The 20,416-nt window shown below is 43.7% G+C and overlaps 2 protein-coding genes and 1 pseudogene across 6 annotated transcripts; 1 reads left to right on the forward strand and 2 right to left on the reverse strand.

Moving 5' to 3' along the window:
- Positions 1–1,041: 1,041 nt before the first annotated feature.
- LOC121532729 (C-C motif chemokine 20) lies at positions 1,042–3,421 on the forward strand. Of its 5 annotated transcripts, none has more exons than XM_041838519.2 (5): positions 1,042–1,196; positions 1,971–2,100; positions 2,417–2,564; positions 2,830–2,875; positions 3,055–3,421. In XM_041838519.2, the coding sequence occupies exons 1-4, from the start codon at positions 1,133–1,135 to the stop codon at positions 2,872–2,874; spliced, it is 387 nt and encodes a 128-aa protein (XP_041694453.1). In that variant the 5' UTR covers positions 1,042–1,132; the 3' UTR covers position 2,875; positions 3,055–3,421. The 5 variants fall into 5 exon arrangements, with proteins under 5 accessions (XP_041694453.1, XP_041694451.1, XP_041694452.1 ...); XM_041838517.2 differs by having other exon boundaries at positions 2,830–2,866; XM_041838518.2 differs by having other exon boundaries at positions 2,830–2,908; positions 3,055–3,145.
- A 1,700-nt stretch (positions 3,422–5,121) lies between these two features.
- LOC121532730 lies at positions 5,122–5,575 on the reverse strand (annotated as a pseudogene).
- A 437-nt stretch (positions 5,576–6,012) lies between these two features.
- On the reverse strand, positions 6,013–16,645 carry LOC121533597 (excitatory amino acid transporter 1). The gene is made up of 12 exons (XM_041839683.1): positions 16,367–16,645; positions 16,040–16,145; positions 13,285–13,548; positions 12,883–13,020; positions 12,430–12,637; positions 12,300–12,342; positions 12,002–12,130; positions 11,687–11,871; positions 11,268–11,501; positions 10,826–11,020; positions 9,335–9,469; positions 6,013–7,824 (listed from the first exon to the last, which is right to left on the reverse strand). The coding sequence occupies exons 3-12, from the start codon at positions 13,502–13,504 to the stop codon at positions 7,626–7,628; spliced, it is 1,686 nt and encodes a 561-aa protein (XP_041695617.1). The 5' UTR covers positions 13,505–13,548; positions 16,040–16,145; positions 16,367–16,645; the 3' UTR covers positions 6,013–7,625.
- Between the last annotated feature and the right edge of the window lie 3,771 nt (positions 16,646–20,416).

A 20,416-nucleotide genomic window follows, 5' to 3' on the forward strand; every position in this document is an offset into this window, starting at 1 on the left:
ACACACAATGTTGCAAATTTATGGGGTAGCCGTCTGGGACTTGCATTTGTCAGTCCAAGACCTTTGCCATTACACCAATAGAGGTCCAAACCTCTTGACAAGGTTGTTAGGTGTTGTACTGAGAATTATTGTTAGAATGTAGCTGCTATACAAAGTCACAGTCCATACTGTATTGAACATGTACAGCTGTACTTTAGTTTGGCAAATCGGCTTCTGTTTTCAAAATGTTATCATTTCTTCTGATCTATCTAATGGTAGAGAGCTGGTTGCCGTTTTTATAGTGCATGACTACTGGCATCTGCCTTTTTAAACATATTTCAGCACAACTTAGTTTAAATGAATACCATACAGGAGCAGACACACTCAATACTTTTGATTTTTACTGGTAATCACATCCTGCTGCTATTGGTTGTCTTGAATGTTTAATTGTTGATGCTTGAACCACAGATAGGCTAAAGCCTTCTAGCATATTTTAGTGGTGGTTGGTTTTGGAAACAGACTGCATGAAACTTGCTTGTGCTTTGAACCATGTTGGTACTAGAGATGCCATTGTCCTTTACATGGATGTATTACAGGACAGTGTCATTTGTCTTATGTAGTCCCCTGTAGCTCAGTTGGTAGAGCATGGCGCTTGCAACGCCAGGGTTGTGGGTTCGTTTCCCACGGGGGGCCAGTATGAAAATGTATGCACTCACTAACTGTAAGTCGCTCTGGATAAGAGCGTCTGCTAAATGACTGAAATGTAAACTGTAGTGTATCACAAGCTTTGTGGTATTCCCTGTATTGTGCTTGAGCAGTGACGGTCATAGCTGCAAGACTAATGGGACACACCTACAACAAGGTAGTGCAATTTCCATGACCGCATTAGAGAATGCCATAAATATGGATTATTTGAAGAGCTTTTTTTGGGAAAGCACCTTTTGAAGCGTGGGAAAGACATGAAAATGAACACAGTGAGTGGGGCACTCAGAGGAGAAGGTAGGGGAGAGGGGGAGATGGAGGGGGAAGGGTTAGGGAGTGTATGTGTGTGTGTGTTTGAGGGAGAGAGTGAAAAGGAGGGAGGGAGAAATATAAGCGACACAGAAATAGAGGGGAAGGTAACACAGCAGATTACTTCCCTGCCAGGCTCACCATGTTTCTGCTGCAGACTGTGACTGTTATTTCTCTGACTGTCATTCTCCTGGGCTCGGTGGAAGGTAAGACACAATAACACCTACAGTGTATACCGTTAGCAGCATGCACCCTGCTGGGAGCCAGTTTAGCATGGAAGCGATGGCGAAGGAGATGAAGCTAGAGGAGAGGGGAAGAGAATACTGGAGCAGCAGCAGGGAGAGCCATGGATGTAAACAGAGCTAGAATGAAGACAATGATTTCACATCAAAATATAGAATGCTAATAACAAGCTAACTGAATACCTCAGACTTTAATGGGAAAAATGATAGATGATATCAATGATAAAATATGACAAGGTTCAGAGCAGCTTTCATATGACACGCATATGGTAACTATTTATCTCAGCTAATGTTATTGTGCTTACTCACTCTGATTGGATGAAAAGCCTTGTCATGTAGTCACAGTGCCACTGGCATAACAGCACATTATGGGGGATCATGGGATGTTCTAAATCCTCCTGGCATTCATGTGTGTATAGGGGGTGTGTAGTCCTCCTGACTCTCTCTCTCTCTCTCTCTCTCTCTCTCTCTCTCTGCACTCTAGATGACATATCCTGTCAAAAAGAGCAACCATTACATATTAACCTTTTGATAGTCCAACTATACTGTATAGAACAGTGCAATGAAATGCCTTACATTCCTACTAATATATTTGAGCTCATAATCTATCATAACAACCCTCCTTATGAGCCAATAGCGATCAGCCTTCATATACCGTAAGTGTGCTTTGACGAATTTGACATAAGGGTTTGCCTCTCTCTCCATCTCTTTCTCCCCCCCCCCCCCTTCCTCTCTCAGGTAAGGGGGTACAGATGCAGAGAGATGTTCAGTGCTGTATGCAGTACTCCCAGGGGAAAGTTCGCACCAAAGACGTGCTGAGGTTTGAGGTACAGACGGAGGGGCCAGACTGCAGCATAAAAGCCATCATGCAAGTATTCCAACTATCCCGAAGCAACTCGCAGACATGGAAAATATGCCTCTCAGAGCTATGAGGCATTGTCATCTATCCAGGTCATGTTGTTATGGCTCAGATTCTACTGTAATTGCCATGGAAGTGAGGAAGGAAATAAGTGGGAATAACAAGCCATCCAAATAAAAGATGCCTCGCTAGCCAACTTTGTTGAGGCTTTGGTTCAGAGAAGGCTTTATTAAAACCATGCTGCATATCTACAGTTTGTACTGTATGTTTCAGTTGGAAAGTTGGCGTGGTGAATGTTCTTTTGTCTGTTGTGTTGTGGATGCAGACTGTACACCAAGAAGGTGGTGAAGTGTGCTGACCCCAGAGACAGAAAGGTCAAGAGGTTACTGAGGAAGCTGCTCCAGAGGCAGAGGACCAAAGCACATAGGATCATGTGGCTCCACCCTCATGGCAACCTGCCAGTCATGTCGGAGGTGGGAAATATGCACCGTGTTTATACACAGGGCTCAATTCAATCTAACCCACATTGCAGTTATACTACGTTAAGATACTACATAAACATTCCTATGGTGGGAGTGATTGAATCCAGGCTGTACATCCAAAAGGCTTTATTAGAACGAGTGGAAATATTAGCTTTATTGAAAAGTGTGCCGTAGACTTTACCCCTGATTATGTCTCCATATACAATGATTTTCCACATTTGAATACACTGCTGTACAGTTTTCTTTTCTCTATCAGGACAAGAAGGATGGGTGGGATGCCTTCCATGTGGAATGTGTGTGAGGTTGTTGTTACCACAGGATAATTATTGTCATAGGTGACATCTGTTCATCCTTTTACTCCAGCAATATTGTATTGTCTCTGTTATGACCGAAAGTATCTGACATTTATGGTGCACTTAAATTGCCCTTTGGGGACAAAGATTTACTGAACTGAACCAAACTATCTCTCCTGTCATTGCAGGCCAAGTAAACTTCCAGCGGCTTGTCATCCTAACTCAGCCAAGCTTGCTGACTCTCCAGTCGTCTCGTGTCACTGTCTATCTGCCTGGGAGTGTGGTGGCTGAGCTGTCACTGCCATACAGTCCATGAGAGGTTTTGATATATAGCTAAATGTATTTTACACTGACTGTCGCTAACTATGCCAAAGTATTTGCTAAGTATTTCTGATTACTCTATTCCAAGAAACCGGTCTTCACCGTCTATGTATACCTGTTCAATTTCATAGAGGGCTTGTTCTCGCCTGAAACAATGTCATGTAGAAAAAGGCTCTGTATGTTTAAACACGACATCTGAAGTGGATCTTTTATAAATAAATGAACCTGAAAGAATTCGATTTTCTTCCTTATTGTGTCTTATTGCAGCCTAGGCTCAATCTATAATATGTCAGTGGGTTACTCTGAAAGTATTAGTGTGGTTCTATATTTCATTGGTTCAAGTAGCTACTCTAGGATTTCTCTTATAGGTGCAGTTGTAACAGTTACTGCTATAAAACAAGCATAATAACTGCTGTATTAATAATTTGCAACAAAACTGAGTTCAACAGCCCAGAGAATCAGTGTGTAGCTTAACACACAAAGGTGCTGTTGGTTCCTCTCTGGCTGAGACCCCACGCTGCTTCTGTTTACTGGCCCTGGGTGGGTGCACACTGTTTGATGTTGAGGTGCCCAGCACCTTCACTCCCAGACAAAAGGTCATTAATGCTTCCCATAGCGTTGCACTTCTGGCTCAACACTGTTTGAGATGCCCAAAGCTGCTCTGGCACTCCGTTTGACAGTTTATTAATTTAGGTGAAGACAGCTTGACACCATATCACTACCTAGAGGTTTAGACCAACAATGGGGAGACTTTATTCAATGAGAGGCAGTACTGTAAGTGTGAAGCCAGCTGGAATGTAATGCAGGTGTTCAGTCCTGCAGTTTAGACTGGTCGGGAGGAAGAATCCATGGAGACTCAGGGCCGAAAACAGAAGAGCTTCTCCACCAGGGGTAGCCAGACAACAGGAGGATGGCACCACCTCCTGGGGAATCTCTCTCTCTCAACCACATTTATCACAGTCTAGAGAATTACATTTACATCATTTAGCAGACGCTCTTATCCAGAGCGACTTACAAATTGGTGCATTCAACTTATGATAGCCAGTGGGACAACCACCTTTTTTTTATGGGGGGTGGGGGAAGAAGGATTACTTTATACTATTCCAGGTATTCCTTAAAGAGGTAGGGTTTCAAGTGTCTCCGGAAGGTGGTCAGTGACTCCGCTGTCCTGGCGTCGTGGGGGAGCTTGTTCCACCATTGGGGTGCCAGAGCAGTGAATAGCTTTGACTGGGCTGAGCGGGAACTGTACTTCCGTAGAGGTAGGGGAGCTAGCAGGCCAGAGGTGGATGAACGTAGTACCCTCGTTTGGGTGTAGGGTCTGATAAGAGCCTGAAGGTATGGAGGTGCCGTTCCCCTCACAGCTCCGTAGGCAAGCACCATGGTTTTGTAGTAGATGCGAGCTTCAACTGGAAGCCAGTTGAGTGTGCGGAGGAGCGGGGTGACATGAGAGAACTTGGGAAGGTTGAACACTCATTACATCTTTTAGGTAGGCCATTTAATTATAATAATAATGGATAAGGAAAATAAAGTCTAGGCCCAATTTCCCCAAATGTTATTCCGCTTCAAAAATGTTTTATTATGATAATTTATATGAACCCTCAATTTAATTATACATATACAATGTGTGACTCTCGCTATCAACTGATCATTTCACTTTCTGTAAAAGAGAATAAGATTACTTCCCAAGCAAAGCCCAATTTCTTTGACTCCTCGACTTTACAAGGTTATAGCTCAGCTTCTGCTTGTCAGGCTTATATATGCCTTATATATCCCACAATGTCTGGCCCTTGCACTTCAACGCTCTTAGTTGTTGCGTAAATTGACCAACTACTGCTGTTTACTTTGTGCATGTACATAATCTCGCTGAGTCTACCTTTAATGCAGGGTTTGACACCAACGTCAGAAGCTATCGAGTGGAATGGTTACTTTCTATTTTATAGAGCAGAATGGTTTTTCTGCTGGTGTATCCTGAGGTATCTCCTCTCTGAGAACCTCTTCCTGAAGTGCGTACAGGCGAACAGCCTTTCTCCCGTGTGGACCTTCATGTGCATCTTCAGCTGGTGCTGACGGGAGAACCTCTTCTCACACTGGGGGCAGCTGTAGGGGTTCTCCCCTGTGTGGACCCTCTGGTGCCTCTTCAGGGTGCCAGCCTCAGCGAAACACGTGACACTGGGTACATCTGAAGGGTTTCACCCCTGTGTGGACCTTCTGGTGGATCTCCACCTTCTGGGGGCAGTTGAAGCCTTTGTTACAGAACATGCAGAGGAACCGCTTCTCTTTACTATTGCCAGATGTTGCTCCCCCTCCCCGAGCCTGGGGTCTAGCCCTGTCGTTTGAGTTCAATACCTGATCGAAAAGGACGCGGCCGTGTGAATCGGAAGGCCCCATCCATGTGGACACTGGGTTGCGATCCCTGAACGCGTGTAAAGGGGAGTGGGCCGCAACATTTTAATTTGTCCCTATGATTTTCCCGTAACCTAAGAAATCTCTGCCCTGTGAGTGTCCGTCTCCTAGGTGACTATCTGGATTCCATGCGTCGCCCTCCAATTTCACAGTCACTTCAACTACAGCCAGAACCTCCCCTTTCTTATCTAGGCAACCTTCAGAGTATACACTACTACTATTGGTTCCAGTCCCCTCTAGACAGATCAGTCTGTGTCTCTAAACCCAAGGGCATGTTGCCAGGGTCTGTGGTCATCTGTGGTCAGATCCTGTGTGTAAGAACATGTGTGTTACAGTTAAAGTCTTGGTGTCTTAGAATAACACAATTGTCAATTCCTGAGACATTTATTTGTTGCAACAAAATACTGATAATGACACTTCCCAAAAGAAATGCAAATTTGAGCCATCTCACAAAAACTTTAATCAACTATTTAATATATAAAACAATAGGCACAAATTAAAACAATATGTGCTCAACCACATTCAAAATAGATTGTTTTAAAAACTTAACTACGTACACAGTAGGCCTATATACTTTCAAAACCTTTTCCACTTAACATTCAACTTAATTGCTTTCAAATTATGTTTAAGGCATCATAACATTTTTCAACTTTTTTCAACAGTCAAATTAAAGAGAAAAGCCATCATCATAAATGTACCACTACCACAACTGGCAATATTGCTTTCATCGATAAAGCACCGGATGTTGAACTGAAATGGCCATGTAAGATTACAGCATCAAGGAAAGGGAATATTTCTGGTGAGCATTTTAGTTGTGAGTCAAGAAATATATGAAGATCTCCCTCATATTCTACAAATGGACCAAATGGATATTCATCCTCGCATTGTCTGAAAACACAACACTCAAACAAAAAGGGCTGGACTCAAGGCCTAAAATATCAAACCATAGTAACATTGGGGGGGGAAAACATATAATGTAATTCAGTAGGCTATGTAACATCCTTTTGTCCATATTTGTCCATCTTTACTATGCACAGAAACATACAACAGCCCCAATAATATCAATATTCAGAGCAAGCATACAGTAATACTTTCACATACTTCAGACTTAAGTGACTAGTACCAAAATATGTTCAGTTAAGAAACACTAGTTAACACTGAAAATACATCTTTGTTACAAATATTGTTTTGAAAAAAAAAAAAAATCTAACCCCAATTTAGCTCAATAAGTAACATATAAATCACCCAAGTGTAAAACATGATTACAGATATCGGTACAAATATATACTGTATACATTCATATTGATTCAATTGACAAAGATCAAGCAAACTACAGTACATTACATCATAAATTCAATATTTGTTTTTGAAACTGTAGAAAAACTGCTTATCAAAGTTGGTAGCATGAATAATATGGTATAAAATGACCTCTTGGTAATGTTTGGGGCAGAAAATGAAATTACTTAAGAGAAAGCATAATGTACACTTGAATTTTAGAGGTAGATTCACATTAAAAACAACAACCACCAACTAAAAGTGGCAAAATAAAAAACAATAAAATACAAATCAAGCCATGCAAGAGAACCAGCTAATGGATTTTCCATCTATTCACAGATTTAAAAAGGCCATTGAATGGCATTTACTTTCTTGTTCATGAAAATCAAACCGATACAGAGTACATAACAGTCTAAAGTGGTCTCTACTGATATGAACACATAAAATAAGTGAAAGCAATATAGTAGCTAGATATCTACGAGAAATGTGATTTCCCCTGTCCAGTTCTTTCACATCAGTGTCCTCTAGACAATTGAGATGCATCTCTGATTTGGACTGAAATTACCAAAAGAGTTGGTGATATGGTTGACAGTGTCAAAACAATCTCTAGCCACTATCCCTACAGTGTTTGTAGATCTGAAGTTAACCAGATAGGTGTTATCAATATGGTGAAGGCTCCGATTAGGTATCCAATAGCTTTCCCCATATTGCTGAAGATGTACAGTATGGGCTAGTGGTTGTTTTCAGACTGTCCTGACCCCTACATGGGGGTCTCACTGTTGCGGTGCTTCACTGAGTCGTTTTCCTGGCAGATGAGCCGGTAGGGCTTCTCATTCTCTTCAATCACTGAGTTTCCAATCTCAACATCCTGGCTCTGCAACTCCTGGCGAGACAGGTGCTCCACGATGCCTGCCCCGAGAGAGTCCCCCAGCACGTTGGTAGTGGTCCTCAGGCGATCCCTGCAGAGATACACCCACATTATATAGCGCACACACAAACACACACCGTGCACGCACACACACATTCATACTCACACACACGCTCCCTCAGGGTCTCAACCCCTGCGTAGCCACACAGAAACACAAGGCAGTCTTTGGGGTAATCCACCCACAAGTAATCAACCCTAAATGTATTCAAAAAGGATTTCCAACCATTTTTTGTAAATCAAGTTATGAGACATGCAAGAAAGTGTACACAACACAATACAACACCACAGCACAACATTAGATAGGGCTGGTTGTAAACACTTAATAAATTACAATAATCTGATGTGCATAATGCATCAATAACCTTTCAGTGTTAGGCCTACTGCTGCTAGGTAGCTCTCTCTCTGCTCTCTCCCTCCCCTCTGTCTGTCCTTGATTGCAGGAGTGAAGTCTGGTGTGCGGGAGTCAGGGTTCCAGCTGCAGCTCATTCACCATAATCACCTCAGCCTTTAAGACCCGGTCAAACTTACCACTCATCGTCAGATCATAGTCAAGACGACCATGTTAGTCTCGCTGCCGACTCAACCTGTTTATTTTTTGCTCTTTGTGTTTTGGCCTGTTCTATTTACTTTTCTCCTGTGCCACAGATATTTGGAACCTGACTCCTGCCTCCGCTTCACTCCTGCCACCACATCCTGCTCTCCACTACGGACCTCTCTTTTGGACTCACCACGGACACTGGACATTCGGTCACACCTGCCCTGACCTGGATCTGTTACCCTCCTGTAACCTGGACTTGCTCTTCCCTATTGTTGGAAACCTGGACTATTGAACATTTTAAATAAACCTGTTAAACCTTCTCTGGCTTGGTGTACTTGTCTGCATTTGGGTTCTAATACTGGTAAATCATAACAGTGGTCAGATCATACTGTTATGATTTACCAGTATTAGAACCCAAATGCAGACAAGTACACCAAGCCAGAGAAGGTTTAACAGGTTTATTTAAAATGTTCAATAGTCCAGGTTTCCAATAATAGGGGAAGAGCAAGTCCAGGTTACAGGGAGGGTAACAGATCCAGGTCAGGGCAGGTGTGGTACCGTAATGTCCTAGTGTCCGTGGTGAGTCCAAAAGAGAGGGCCGGTAGTGGAGAGCAGGATGGTGGTGGCAGGAGGAAGCGAGGCAGGAGTCAGGTTCCAAATATCTGTGGCACAGGAGAAAAAGTAAATAGAACAGGCCAAAACACAAAGAGCAAAAATAAACAGGTTGAGTCGGCAGCGAGACTAACATGGTCGTTTGACTATGATCTGACGATGAGTGGTAAGTTTGACCGGGTCTTAAAGGCTGAGGTGATTATGGTGAATGAGCTGCAGCTGGAACCCTGACTCCCGCACACCAGACTTCACTCCTGCAATCAAGGACAGACAGAGGGGAGGGAGAGAGCAGAGAGAGAGCTACCTAGCAGCAGTAGGCCTAACATTCAGAGGGACCTGTTCTCTGTTCTAGTGGGGTGGCGGCCTCATAGTGACATTTAGGCAGACTTACAGGAACCAATCCACAGCGATGATCAGCGTTATGTCCTCTGTGGGCAGTCCCACCGATGTCAATACGATCACCATGGTAACCAGACCAGCCTGTGGGATGCCTGCTGCGCCGATGCTGGCAGCTGTTGCTGTGATACTGTGGAGGAGGTGGCGACAGCGCCATTTAATAACAGAAACAGAAACACACACATTGAATTAGGGAATCGGTGGAGAGTGATATGGATATAGAGATGTATAAATCAACACTCCACAGTAGAGGTTATCCCTCTTGGGTAGAGAAGTCAATAGAAGAAAGCCAATAACATGGAGGAGTTCGGCAAAGACCACAAAATCAATCTTATCTCTCCTCCAACTAATGTGGACATAAAATTTGCTGATTTAGCCTTTACCATGATTTTACAGTAAGATTAGATCAAATGAACTTGACTTAATAGGTCTGATAGTTGAAGGGCAACGGAGGCCTGCAGATTGGATCAAGGACTTTTTAGCTGACCACCCACAGAGGGTTCTTATGAATGGGGCCCTCTCTGATGAACTGGCCCTGAAAACAGGGGCGCCCCAGGGATGTGTCCTTTCACCGTTGTTGTTCTCTATCTACACTAGTGAGATGAAAATCCAAGGAAACAATGTGAGCCTTTTCAAGTACGCGGATGACATGGCTCTGGTGGGACAATTTTTAAAAGATGCTAAGTCAGCTGGGGACAGCTATTTTAAACAGGCCAACAACTTTCAATAATGCTGCCGGTCAAGTGCCCTCCACATCAATGTGGACAAGACAAAGGAGCTGATCATCAATGGCAACAACCTACCAATGTCCCAAACACTCTCTCTGAATGACCAACCAGTGGAGGTGGTTGAGTGTTTCAAATATTTAGGGACACAAATTGATGACAAGTTGAGCTTTAAAAAGAATGCAGACTGAATTTTTTTTTAAGCAAGCCAGCGCCTGTTTTTAATCAGGAAATTGAAGGGGTTTGGGGTCAGCCAAGATGTTCTGGAGAGGGTGTACAGCAGTCTGGTGGAGAGCTTCTTCACGTTCAATATGACAGTCTGGTATGGCAATCTGAGCGTGAGGAGCCAAAGCAAACTAACCAGAACAGTAAACATAAGGCTAAAGGAAGGCACTGTCGTTGGCGACCCCTCCCAACCTCTACACCCTCAGTTCGAGAGGCTTCCCTCTGGCTGGCACTTCAGAATGCCCATGGCCAAGAATAACGTGTTCAAACATTCATTCGTTGAGTGTGATGTTGGACTACTAAATGCAACGTAAATTGTACGTATCAATGTCCTCTATGTTTTTAGTGTATGCAGTATGATGGACTGACTACTTTAAATGTGTGTGATGTGAGAATGTATGTGTGTGTGATCCTTTTAATGTAAGGTGATGCCAAAGAAAAAAGTCCATCCTGGATGGACAATACAGTTTTATTCTATTCCATTCTATAGCACATTGATAGCATTGTGGCTTCTCAGATAGTGTCTTTAGACTGACCTGATGGTGAGGATCTGGCCAAAGTTGAGTTCCATGTCGTTGACCTGGGCGATGAAGATGGCTGCCACGGCTTCGTAGAGGGCAGTGCCATCCATGTTGATGGTGGCACCCACGGGCAGGATGAAGCGTGTCACTCTCTTGTCCACACGGTTGTTCTCCTCCAGACAGCGGAAGGTGATGGGCAGGGTGGCAGAGCTATGGCAGTAGAGGTAGATAATGGAAGATGTTGTGAGATCATAATAGTCCAAACAACAACTAGAGGATGGCCCCAGGGAAATGAATTAGCCTGACCCTGAATCAGTTCATGAGTTCATACATCCAACTAGAGGAATTGCAAAATCAGTTTATGTACCCACCTAGATCAGTTTATGTACCCACCTAGAGGATGTTCCCAGGGCAGTGAATTAGCTACCTCTGACCCTGAGTCAGTTCATACACCCACCTAGAGGATGTTCCCAGTGCTGTGATGAGGGCCTGCAGCAGGCCAGCGATGAAGGTGTAGGGGTTCTTCCTGGTAACCAGGAAGTAGAGCAGGGGCAGGACAAACAAGCCGTGGATGAGCAGACCCACGATGACAGACACCGTGTACATCCCCAGCTGACCTCCCACCTCGGCCAGATTCTTCATCTCCACGATCTTACCTGCTATCAGGAACAGGATGCCCACTGGAGCGTACCTGATGGAGAGAGAGGGAGGAAGGGAGAGAAAGACAGAGATAGTTGTATGATAGCCTACACTCTCACCTATTACAACAATTCCACCAGAAGCAACTGTTTTGAGAGATATATGTGAGAAGTAATGGTAGAGGCACGTAAGAGTTCATTAACATGTTACTTTGTGACCACTAATCTGACTACTAACCAGATGATGATGGCCACCAGGCGCATGATGGCTTCATTGAGGCAGTCGAAGAAGTCCCTGAGAGCCTGTCCTTGCTGCTTCATGCTGCCGATGACCAGGCCGAAGCACATGGAGAACACCACCAGACCCAGGGCGTTCACCCCATTAGAGGAACCAGACACTGGGATCATCTCTACCACTGTCTCCTGGAGCAGGAGCAGAACAACCATCCACATAATATTTACATTCACATTTATCCAAAGTAACTGTAGCGCTTTTTTCCCCATAGGACTTCAGAGTAAGCCACCCCATCCACCACTAATATGTATCACCCACCTGGATGGTCTGCAGCACTCTGCTCATGTTAACAGCCAAGGCAGCCTCTGTAGTGTTGAGGGAGTCAGTCAGACTGAGGGCAACAGTCACGTTCTTCGTGTGGATGGTCTTCTTGTAGACCGTTTTGTACTGAGGAAGACAGTGCATTTATAACACATATATTCTTGTAAAAAAAAAAATATTGTAGCAGTGAAGAGTATCAGTCCTCAACAACATACTGTAATGGTGAGTAAGCATTTTAACTCAGTGTATTGGGAATCGGCAACATGATCAATCATGTTGAAGTGAATTCCCTTACCTGCTTGAAACAGGCTTCCACCAAATTAGGAGGGAACATGTTCCTGAAAGATAAACAATGGTGAATAAAGGCCAATAAATGATATACCGCATATTGACACCGTCATTTAGATCATACAGCAGTTACTCACCTGATGAGATCCAGGAAAGCATCAGCTGCTTGTACCGGCTCTATGGTACCGCTAGAGGCCACTGGGCTGTCCCTATGGCCTTTCCCTGGTTTGATGACAATCACAATGATGATGCCAATGAAGACAGCGATGAGGGTGGTCACCATGTAATAAACCACAGCCCGCATTCCCATCTTCCCAGACGCTTTGCTGTCCAGAGAGGAAATACCTGCAAGACAAGGTTCATTATTTTCTCATGAATACTCTAGGTACTTCCACTGTACCAACTAACTTTGAAACTCAAAACAGCAAGAAGTAGTATTAGGGTGAAAAATAGTAGCTTAGTATGGAAAATAGTAGCTTACAGGAGGGGTGAGAGATCACCATAAAATGTAAATCATTTTGAGTTTGAGAAAAGCAATACATACATGCAAATAATGATGCTAATAAAGCAGAAGTCCTGTGACCAGCTACCTGTGACTAGGCTGGAGATGATGAGAGGCAGAACCAGCATCTGCAGCATCCTCATCAGCAGCTCTCCAGGGAAGGCAAAGTACTTGATCTCCCTGAGGGTCAGGTTGTGGGGCCGCAGGGCGAAACCCAGCATGACACCTGGACACACAGACAGGGGACATGATTTAAAGGCTGGTGCATTGATGAAGAATCCTGTATTTCAAGTCTTCTCGACACAGACTTCTTTACCTAGGGCTACAGCTCATATACCTCTGTAATAATCCTGCAATTAATATCGTTTTTTTTATTAACATTGTTTTAACTATCAACAAACTACCCATAACCTTAGCCCTAACCTTTAACCCCACCTTAACCTTTGCCCTAAACCTAGTAAGACAGTAAGAGAGTATCTCGTCCACTTGCCCAGAGCCACTGCTGCGATGGTGAGGAGGACAAAGAGGTTGCGTCTCAGGAAGCCCTTGACGCTGTCCTTAGTGATGGTGCTCATTCTGTCCTTGGTGCAGGCCGCTTTCTTCTGCATGGCCCTACGTAGCCGCCGCCAGAGGCCTCGTTTGGGGAGGGGGGGCTTGTCGGCGTCCTCGTTCAGGAAAAGGCTGGTAGTGTTGGGGGGCTTCTCATTCATAATCAGCTCCAGCACCTGATCCAGCAGGCAGGTTTCGTGGGAAACTGGAGGAGAGAAGATGGAGACTATAAGCATTCTGTTATAATGCAGTGAATGAACAATATGTATGAAGTGCACAGGAGCTCTTGATAGAGGAGTTGGTTGGAAATATTGATAAATTCAGCACTCAGGAACCTGATTGTCATTGCTAATATTCAAACAGTGATGGATGAGCTTTGATGAAATACATGAGTAATACATACAGTATCACAGCTCTGCACTGAAATATGAATTATTTTCTGAATGATGATCCTATCATCCTACCTGGTCCAAGGCAATCCCATAAGGCAGATAGTGTGTCTGTAGCTGTGTCCCTCACTGAAGCTGTGTATTCCTTCTTCCAGATCGTCCTCTGAACAGCCTTTATATCTCTACAGCTTCCCCCAAGGATCAACACTAACTAGAGGTGACCAGTGGCATCATGGTCCACAGGGAATGTCCTCCTATTCTGTCTTATTGCCCATTGATCTTCTTTGTTCATTGTTTTGCTCTGCTCTGTCTATAAATGTTCACAATGCAATCCATCCCTCTATCGTGGAGAGGACTTTTGAATGAGCCTTGGTCCATATCTATCATTTAGCTTGGCGTCAGTAGCATAATACTCCACACTGTAGAAAATAGTGCCTGTGTTTTAACGAATCAACAGATCAAGTGTTTGAAAGCCATCCATTGTGATACTGACCTTGATTGAAACGTACTCACACTGTTTTACAATGAATCAGAAAGCCTCATATAACAGTGAATGGGGTTCTATTCACTCTTACACAGTAGGCTTAATGGATGTGGGCGTTGTATGCATCAATAAGTGGATACAATTATGGAGTTCTCCATGCAGTTATTATTCAAATGGATGGTTAATCTATTAATTTGAAACAGAAAATAATGATTGTGCTGCATATACAGTGTTCAAGCTATGTCAATGAATGCCTCCAGAAGAATGAGAAGGGTCAGGTCCAAATCATATCATATATGTAACTGATCCCAGGAAATTCACCTAATACGTGCCTTATAATCTTAACGGGGTGGATACAGACAGCATACAGGCATACTCAATGAAGATTCAACTACAGTAAATACGAACTACTCTGAATAGCAACCACATTGGCAGCTCCCTGGCAAGCTGGCAGGCTGGCAAGCTTTGCCAGTCCTGGTTCAGACGCCCAGCAGTATGGTATTAAAGTTGCATGCATTTCTGACTGGATGAGTCCCTGGGTGTCACCTCCCAGGGCACAGGTAGCCTATATTAGCCTGGTCCCAGATCTGTGTGAGCTATAGCCAACTCCTCTGACTAGCATTGTCATGCCATGTATGGAGAAGTTGGGTAAAAAACACATTCAGATCTGGGACCAGGCTAGCATAGACATGGCCCCATTTTGTTAGAGGAGATGGTATTTCTACAGTAATTCTACAGTATAATTGTAACGTCTTACAGACAGAAACAAATCACAGCTTTTCTAAGCAAGTGTTGGAGACAAAGAAGCAAAATCACTGTGCGAAATCAAACAGCACAGTTTCTCAGAGACACAAAGTTTGTGCAGAAAATATAAACAGGTCCCTTTTAGCTACACAACTTAATCTCCCACTTGTGGACACTTGTTTTCAAACTGACTCAATCTGACTTACCTTTAGCGTACTCTTTAAGCATTATAGCATACTCACCACTCATGGTTTAGTTTAGGGATTATTTTCAAACAGTCCAAAGCCTAGATAAAACAGATTATATGTACTGTCCAGAGCCTCAGGGCCAGAGTGACTGGAGGTGACACTTCACTAATCTGAAGCGGGCAGACATGAAAAGGTCTGTCATCACGTCTGACCTGACCTTCACATGCCTGCTCTGCCCTCCCTCCCTGCCAGCACACACACGCACGCACGCACGCACGCACGCACGCACGCACGCACGCACACACACACACACACACACACACACACACACACACACACACACACACACACACACACACACACACACAGTGGAACACCACTACAAATCCCTGGGACAACTGCAGGTACAGTTTCACCGCAACCTACCCTACCTGTGTCCCACTGCCCTAGCCAACGTTAGTCTCCCCAGCATTCCCAGGGCTGGAAATAGCTATACATGACAAAGCAAACTCATTTTTAAAAAATGTGGTCCTTCACATATTTGTTCATTCATATAAAATACATGCTCTTCACATTGCATCAACACAACTGTTACTACTCTACCATGGGTGTGGCAATAACCCAGCAGAGCAGAATCTTTACAACTAGCCCTAATCCTAATAAATGGTTAAGAGACATACTGACTGAGCATCAGCAAGTGAGTTGTCAGTGTCAGCAGTGGAAGCTCTCTTTTTCCATTTCAATGCTGGAGGAAATTAGTTGTTGCTGTTGCCTTTTTTCTCCAAACACTGACTGACAACAAAGCTGGACAATAATTAGGTTATTCATTGTCACTTTTAAATGTATAGCCTACTTAATCACTGTTAATAAAATAGGCAAAGAAAAAGATACCCTGTTTCTGATGCTTCCTGTCTTGTCTTCACGGATTAAGATAGCCTACAGTCACGGAGAGTTTCTCTGGTCCAGGTGGAACGTCTTCAACTGATGGTCCTTCACTCTAGGTCATAATCGTAAAAAATAAACGTTTAAATCGCAATATTAGTACTTGATAACCAGTTTTCAAAGTTAGTACCACTTATAGGAGTCATGAAATCATGTAGTTATTAACTGAAAAGAAATTAATTGAAACCGGTGAAATACATGTTTTGCATGTGATAATGAACCATTAATTTAAAATGAATACAACCCAAAAAAGTAGGCCTAGTTATAATTTCATACCTTCTCTCAAGACGGTCCTCACACGGTATGGTGCATTCTTTCCTTGCTTGCTTTCCACTCGCATGAAGTACAGTATAAGACATTCACATCTACAGTTAATTTTAATTTACTACATGAGCATAAGCGCTTTTTCTCCAGCCCTCTGGCGCGCGATAGAAAAACGCCTCGATATCGATCAGAGGTCTGCGTGGGAGGGAAGAGGTTAAGGATTCTTCTGGCGCGAAGAAAAGACACCTGCTGCCCAACCGAATCCGCAGAGCTCTAACACAAGAGCAGAGTCCCAATATGGGTGGTAGAGTGGTTATGGCAATAATGATAAGAGAGATCATTTGCTCTCTAATGGCCACAGTAATTGCTCAACCAATTAAAAGCTTAATCCATTTGCTGTCATTATAGGGATGATTGTGAGGTTGACATTATATTTGTTCTTCAGAAAACACATTTATAATAGAATAGTTTTTAAAAAATCTCCTTGGATATTGTGAACTTGGGAGAGAGAGGTGAAAAGATGCATACACACTGCTCTTATTTCCATGACAACCTGCCTTCCTGCAATTGCTCAGGGTCTGGTCTTAGCAGCTCAAGGGAACCACATGTGTAACATTCAACTCCTGACTACCCACACTCCCACCCACACATTGTTTTAGGCCCTTTGTGTATACAAGCATTACCTCAATGTGGATGTTCTATAACTTTTTCAGAGGGCTTCAAAGAACTCCATGTTCAGAATGCATTGACATTATAGCATTTTCACTGAAATACCACCATTAAATTCTCCAAAGTAGTAAAATAATGTTAAGTATTGGAGCTGTAATATGGGTGAGGTCTTGCGCTAGTATCTGTTCTGTTTATCAATAGAAAAAGGCGTATACCCTTGAGAGACATTCAGTCATGTGAGCTTTACCATTGTTTCTTCAAACTCAGATATTGTCCTCTTATATTGATGTGAGAGAAGGTATGAAAATACTAGGCCTACTTTTTTGGGTTGTATTCATTTTAAATTAATGGTTAATTATCACATGCAAAACGTGTATTTCACCGGTTTCAATTAATTCCTTCTCAGTTAATAACTACATGGATAATATACAGCTGGCGGGGTTTACGCTGCATCGGCAAGATAGAACAGCCGCTTCCGGTAAGATAAGGGGTGGCGGTCTGTGTAAATTTGTAAACAACAGCTGGTGTACGAAATCTAATATTAAGGAAGTCTCTAGGTTTTGCTCGCTGAGGTAGAGTATCTCATGATAAGCTGTAGACCACACTATTTACCAAGAGAGTTTTCATCTATGTTTTCGTAGTAGTCTATTTACCACCACAAACCGATGCTGGCATTAAGATTGCACTCAATGAGCTGTATAAGGCCATAAGTAAACAGGAAAACGCTCATCCAGAGGCGGCGCTCCTAGTGGCTGGGGACTTTAATGCAGGGAAACTTAAATCCGTTTTACCTAATTTCTACCAGCATGTTAAATGTGCAACCAGACGAAAAAAAAACTCTAGACACAGAGACATGTACAAAGCTCTCCCACGCCCTCCATTTGGCAAATCTGACCATAATTCTATCCTCCTGATTCCTGCTTACAAGCAAAAACTAAAGCAGGAAGCACCAGTGACTCAGTCAATAAAGAAGTGGTCAGATGACGCAGATGCTAAGCTACAGGACTGTTTTGCTAGCACAGACTGGAATATGTTCCGGGATTCTTCCGATGGCATTGAAGAGGACACCACATCAGTCACTGGCTTCATCGATAAGTGCATCAATGACATCGTCACCACAGTGACTGTACGTACCCCAACCAGAAGCCATGGATTACATCTGCACTGAGCTAAAGGGTAGAGCTGCTGCTTTTAAGGAGCGGGACTCTAACCCGGACGCTTATAAGAAATCCCGCTCTGCTCGCCGATGAACCATCAAACAGGCAAAGCGTCAATACAGGACTAAGATTGAATCGTACTACACCGGCTCCAACTCTCGTCGGATGTGGCAGGGCTTGCAAACTATTACAGACTACAAAGGGAAGCACAGCCACGAGCTGCCCAGTGACACGAGCCTACCAGACGAGCTAAATCACTGACATTTTCAACCTGTCCCTGACTGAGTCTGTAATACCAACATGTTTCAAACAGACCACCATTGTCCCTGTGCCCAAGAACACTAAGGTAACCTGCCTAAATGTCTACAGACCTGTAGAGCTCACGTCTGAGCCATGAAGTGCTTTGAAAAGCTGGTCATGGCTCACATCAACACTATTATCCCAGAAACCCTAGACCCACTGCAATTTGCATACCGCCCCAACAGATCCACAGATTATGCAATCTCTATTGCTCTCCACACTGCCCTTTCCCACCTGGACAAAAGGAACACCTACGTGAGAATGCTATTCATTGACTATAGCTCAGCGTTCAACACCATAGTGCCCTCAAAGCTCATCACTAAGCTAAGGACCCTGGGACTAAACACCTCCCTCTGCAACTGGATCCTGGACTTCCTGACGGGCCACCCCCAGGTGGTAAGGGTAGGTAACAACACATCTGCCACGCTGATCCTCAACACGGTGCCCCCTCAGGGGTGTGTGCTCAGTCCCCTCCTGTACTCCCTGTTCACCCATGACTGCATGGCCAGGCACGACTCCAACACCATCATTAAGTTTGCCGATGACACAACAGTGGTAGGCCTGATCACCGACAATGATGAGACAGTCTATAGGGAGGAGGTCAGAGACCTGGCTGTGTGGTGCCAGGATAACAACCTCTCCCTCAACGTGATCAAGACAAAGGATATGATTGTGGACTACAGGATCAGAAGGACTGAGCATGCCCCCATTCTCATCGACGGGGCTGTAGAAGAGCAGGTTGAGAGCTTCAAGTTCCTTGGTGTCCACATTACCAACAAACTATCATGGTCCAAACACACCAAGACAGTCCTAAAGAGGGCACAACAAAGGCTATTCCCCCTCAGGAGACTGAAAAGATTTGGCATGGGTCCTCAGATCCTCAAAAAGTTATACAGCTGCACCATCGAGAGCATCCTGACTGGTTGCATCACTGCCTGGTATGGCAACTGCTTGGCCTCCAACCGCAAGGCACTACAGATGGTAATGCGTACGGCCCAGTACATCACTGGGGCCAAGCTTCCTGCCATCCAGGACCTCTATACCAGGCAGCCCTAAATATTGTCAAAGACTCCAGCCACCCTAGTCATAGACTGTTCTCTCTGCTACCACATGGCAAGCAGTACCAGAGCGCCAAGTCTAGGTCCAAAAGGCTTCTTAACAGCTTCTACCCGCAAGCCATAAGACTCCTGAACAGCTAATCAAATGGCTACCCGGACTATTTGCATTGTCCCCCACCCCCTCTTTTACGCTGCTGCTACTCTCTGTTTATTATCTATGCATAGTCACTTTAACTATACCTACATGTACATATTACCTCAATTACCTTGACTAACCGGTGCCCCCCGCACATTGACTATGTACCGGTACCCCCTGTATATAGCCTCGCTACTGTTATTTTCTACTGTTATTTTACTGCTTTTATTTTTTACTTATCTATTGTTTACTTAACACTTGGTTAAGGGCTTGTAAGTAAGCATTTCACTGTAAGGTCTACACCTGTTGTATTCGGCGCATGTGACAAATACAATTATTTGATTTGATTTTGAATAAGACTGATTTATATTGTTGACAAAAACATTAACAACGGTAATCAACAGTGTTTTTTAAGGACAAACAGGAAGTGCATTGGACATCTTTGTTGTACCATGATAATTTGACATTTCTAGAAAACATCATCATAAGGAATGACTTGAAAATCCTTTACCCTCAGAACAAGCAGAGATTGGAAGCTATGGTTCCAGAATGAAAAATATATGCACTCACTAACTGTAAGTCGCTCTGGATAAGAGCATCTGCTAAATGACTAAAATGTAAATGTAAATGTTGCATGATCACATGATTCCAATCTGGTGTCTCCAAAGTGATGGGAGCAGATTGCATCACTATGGAAACACAATTACCCTGTCACAGCGTGGGAGGTTTGGACCATGTATGA

The sequence above is a fragment of the Coregonus clupeaformis genome, chromosome 20 (assembly GCF_020615455.1).
Source record: "Coregonus clupeaformis isolate EN_2021a chromosome 20, ASM2061545v1, whole genome shotgun sequence".
In the NCBI taxonomy this organism is placed as follows: Eukaryota; Metazoa; Chordata; class Actinopteri; order Salmoniformes; family Salmonidae; genus Coregonus; species Coregonus clupeaformis.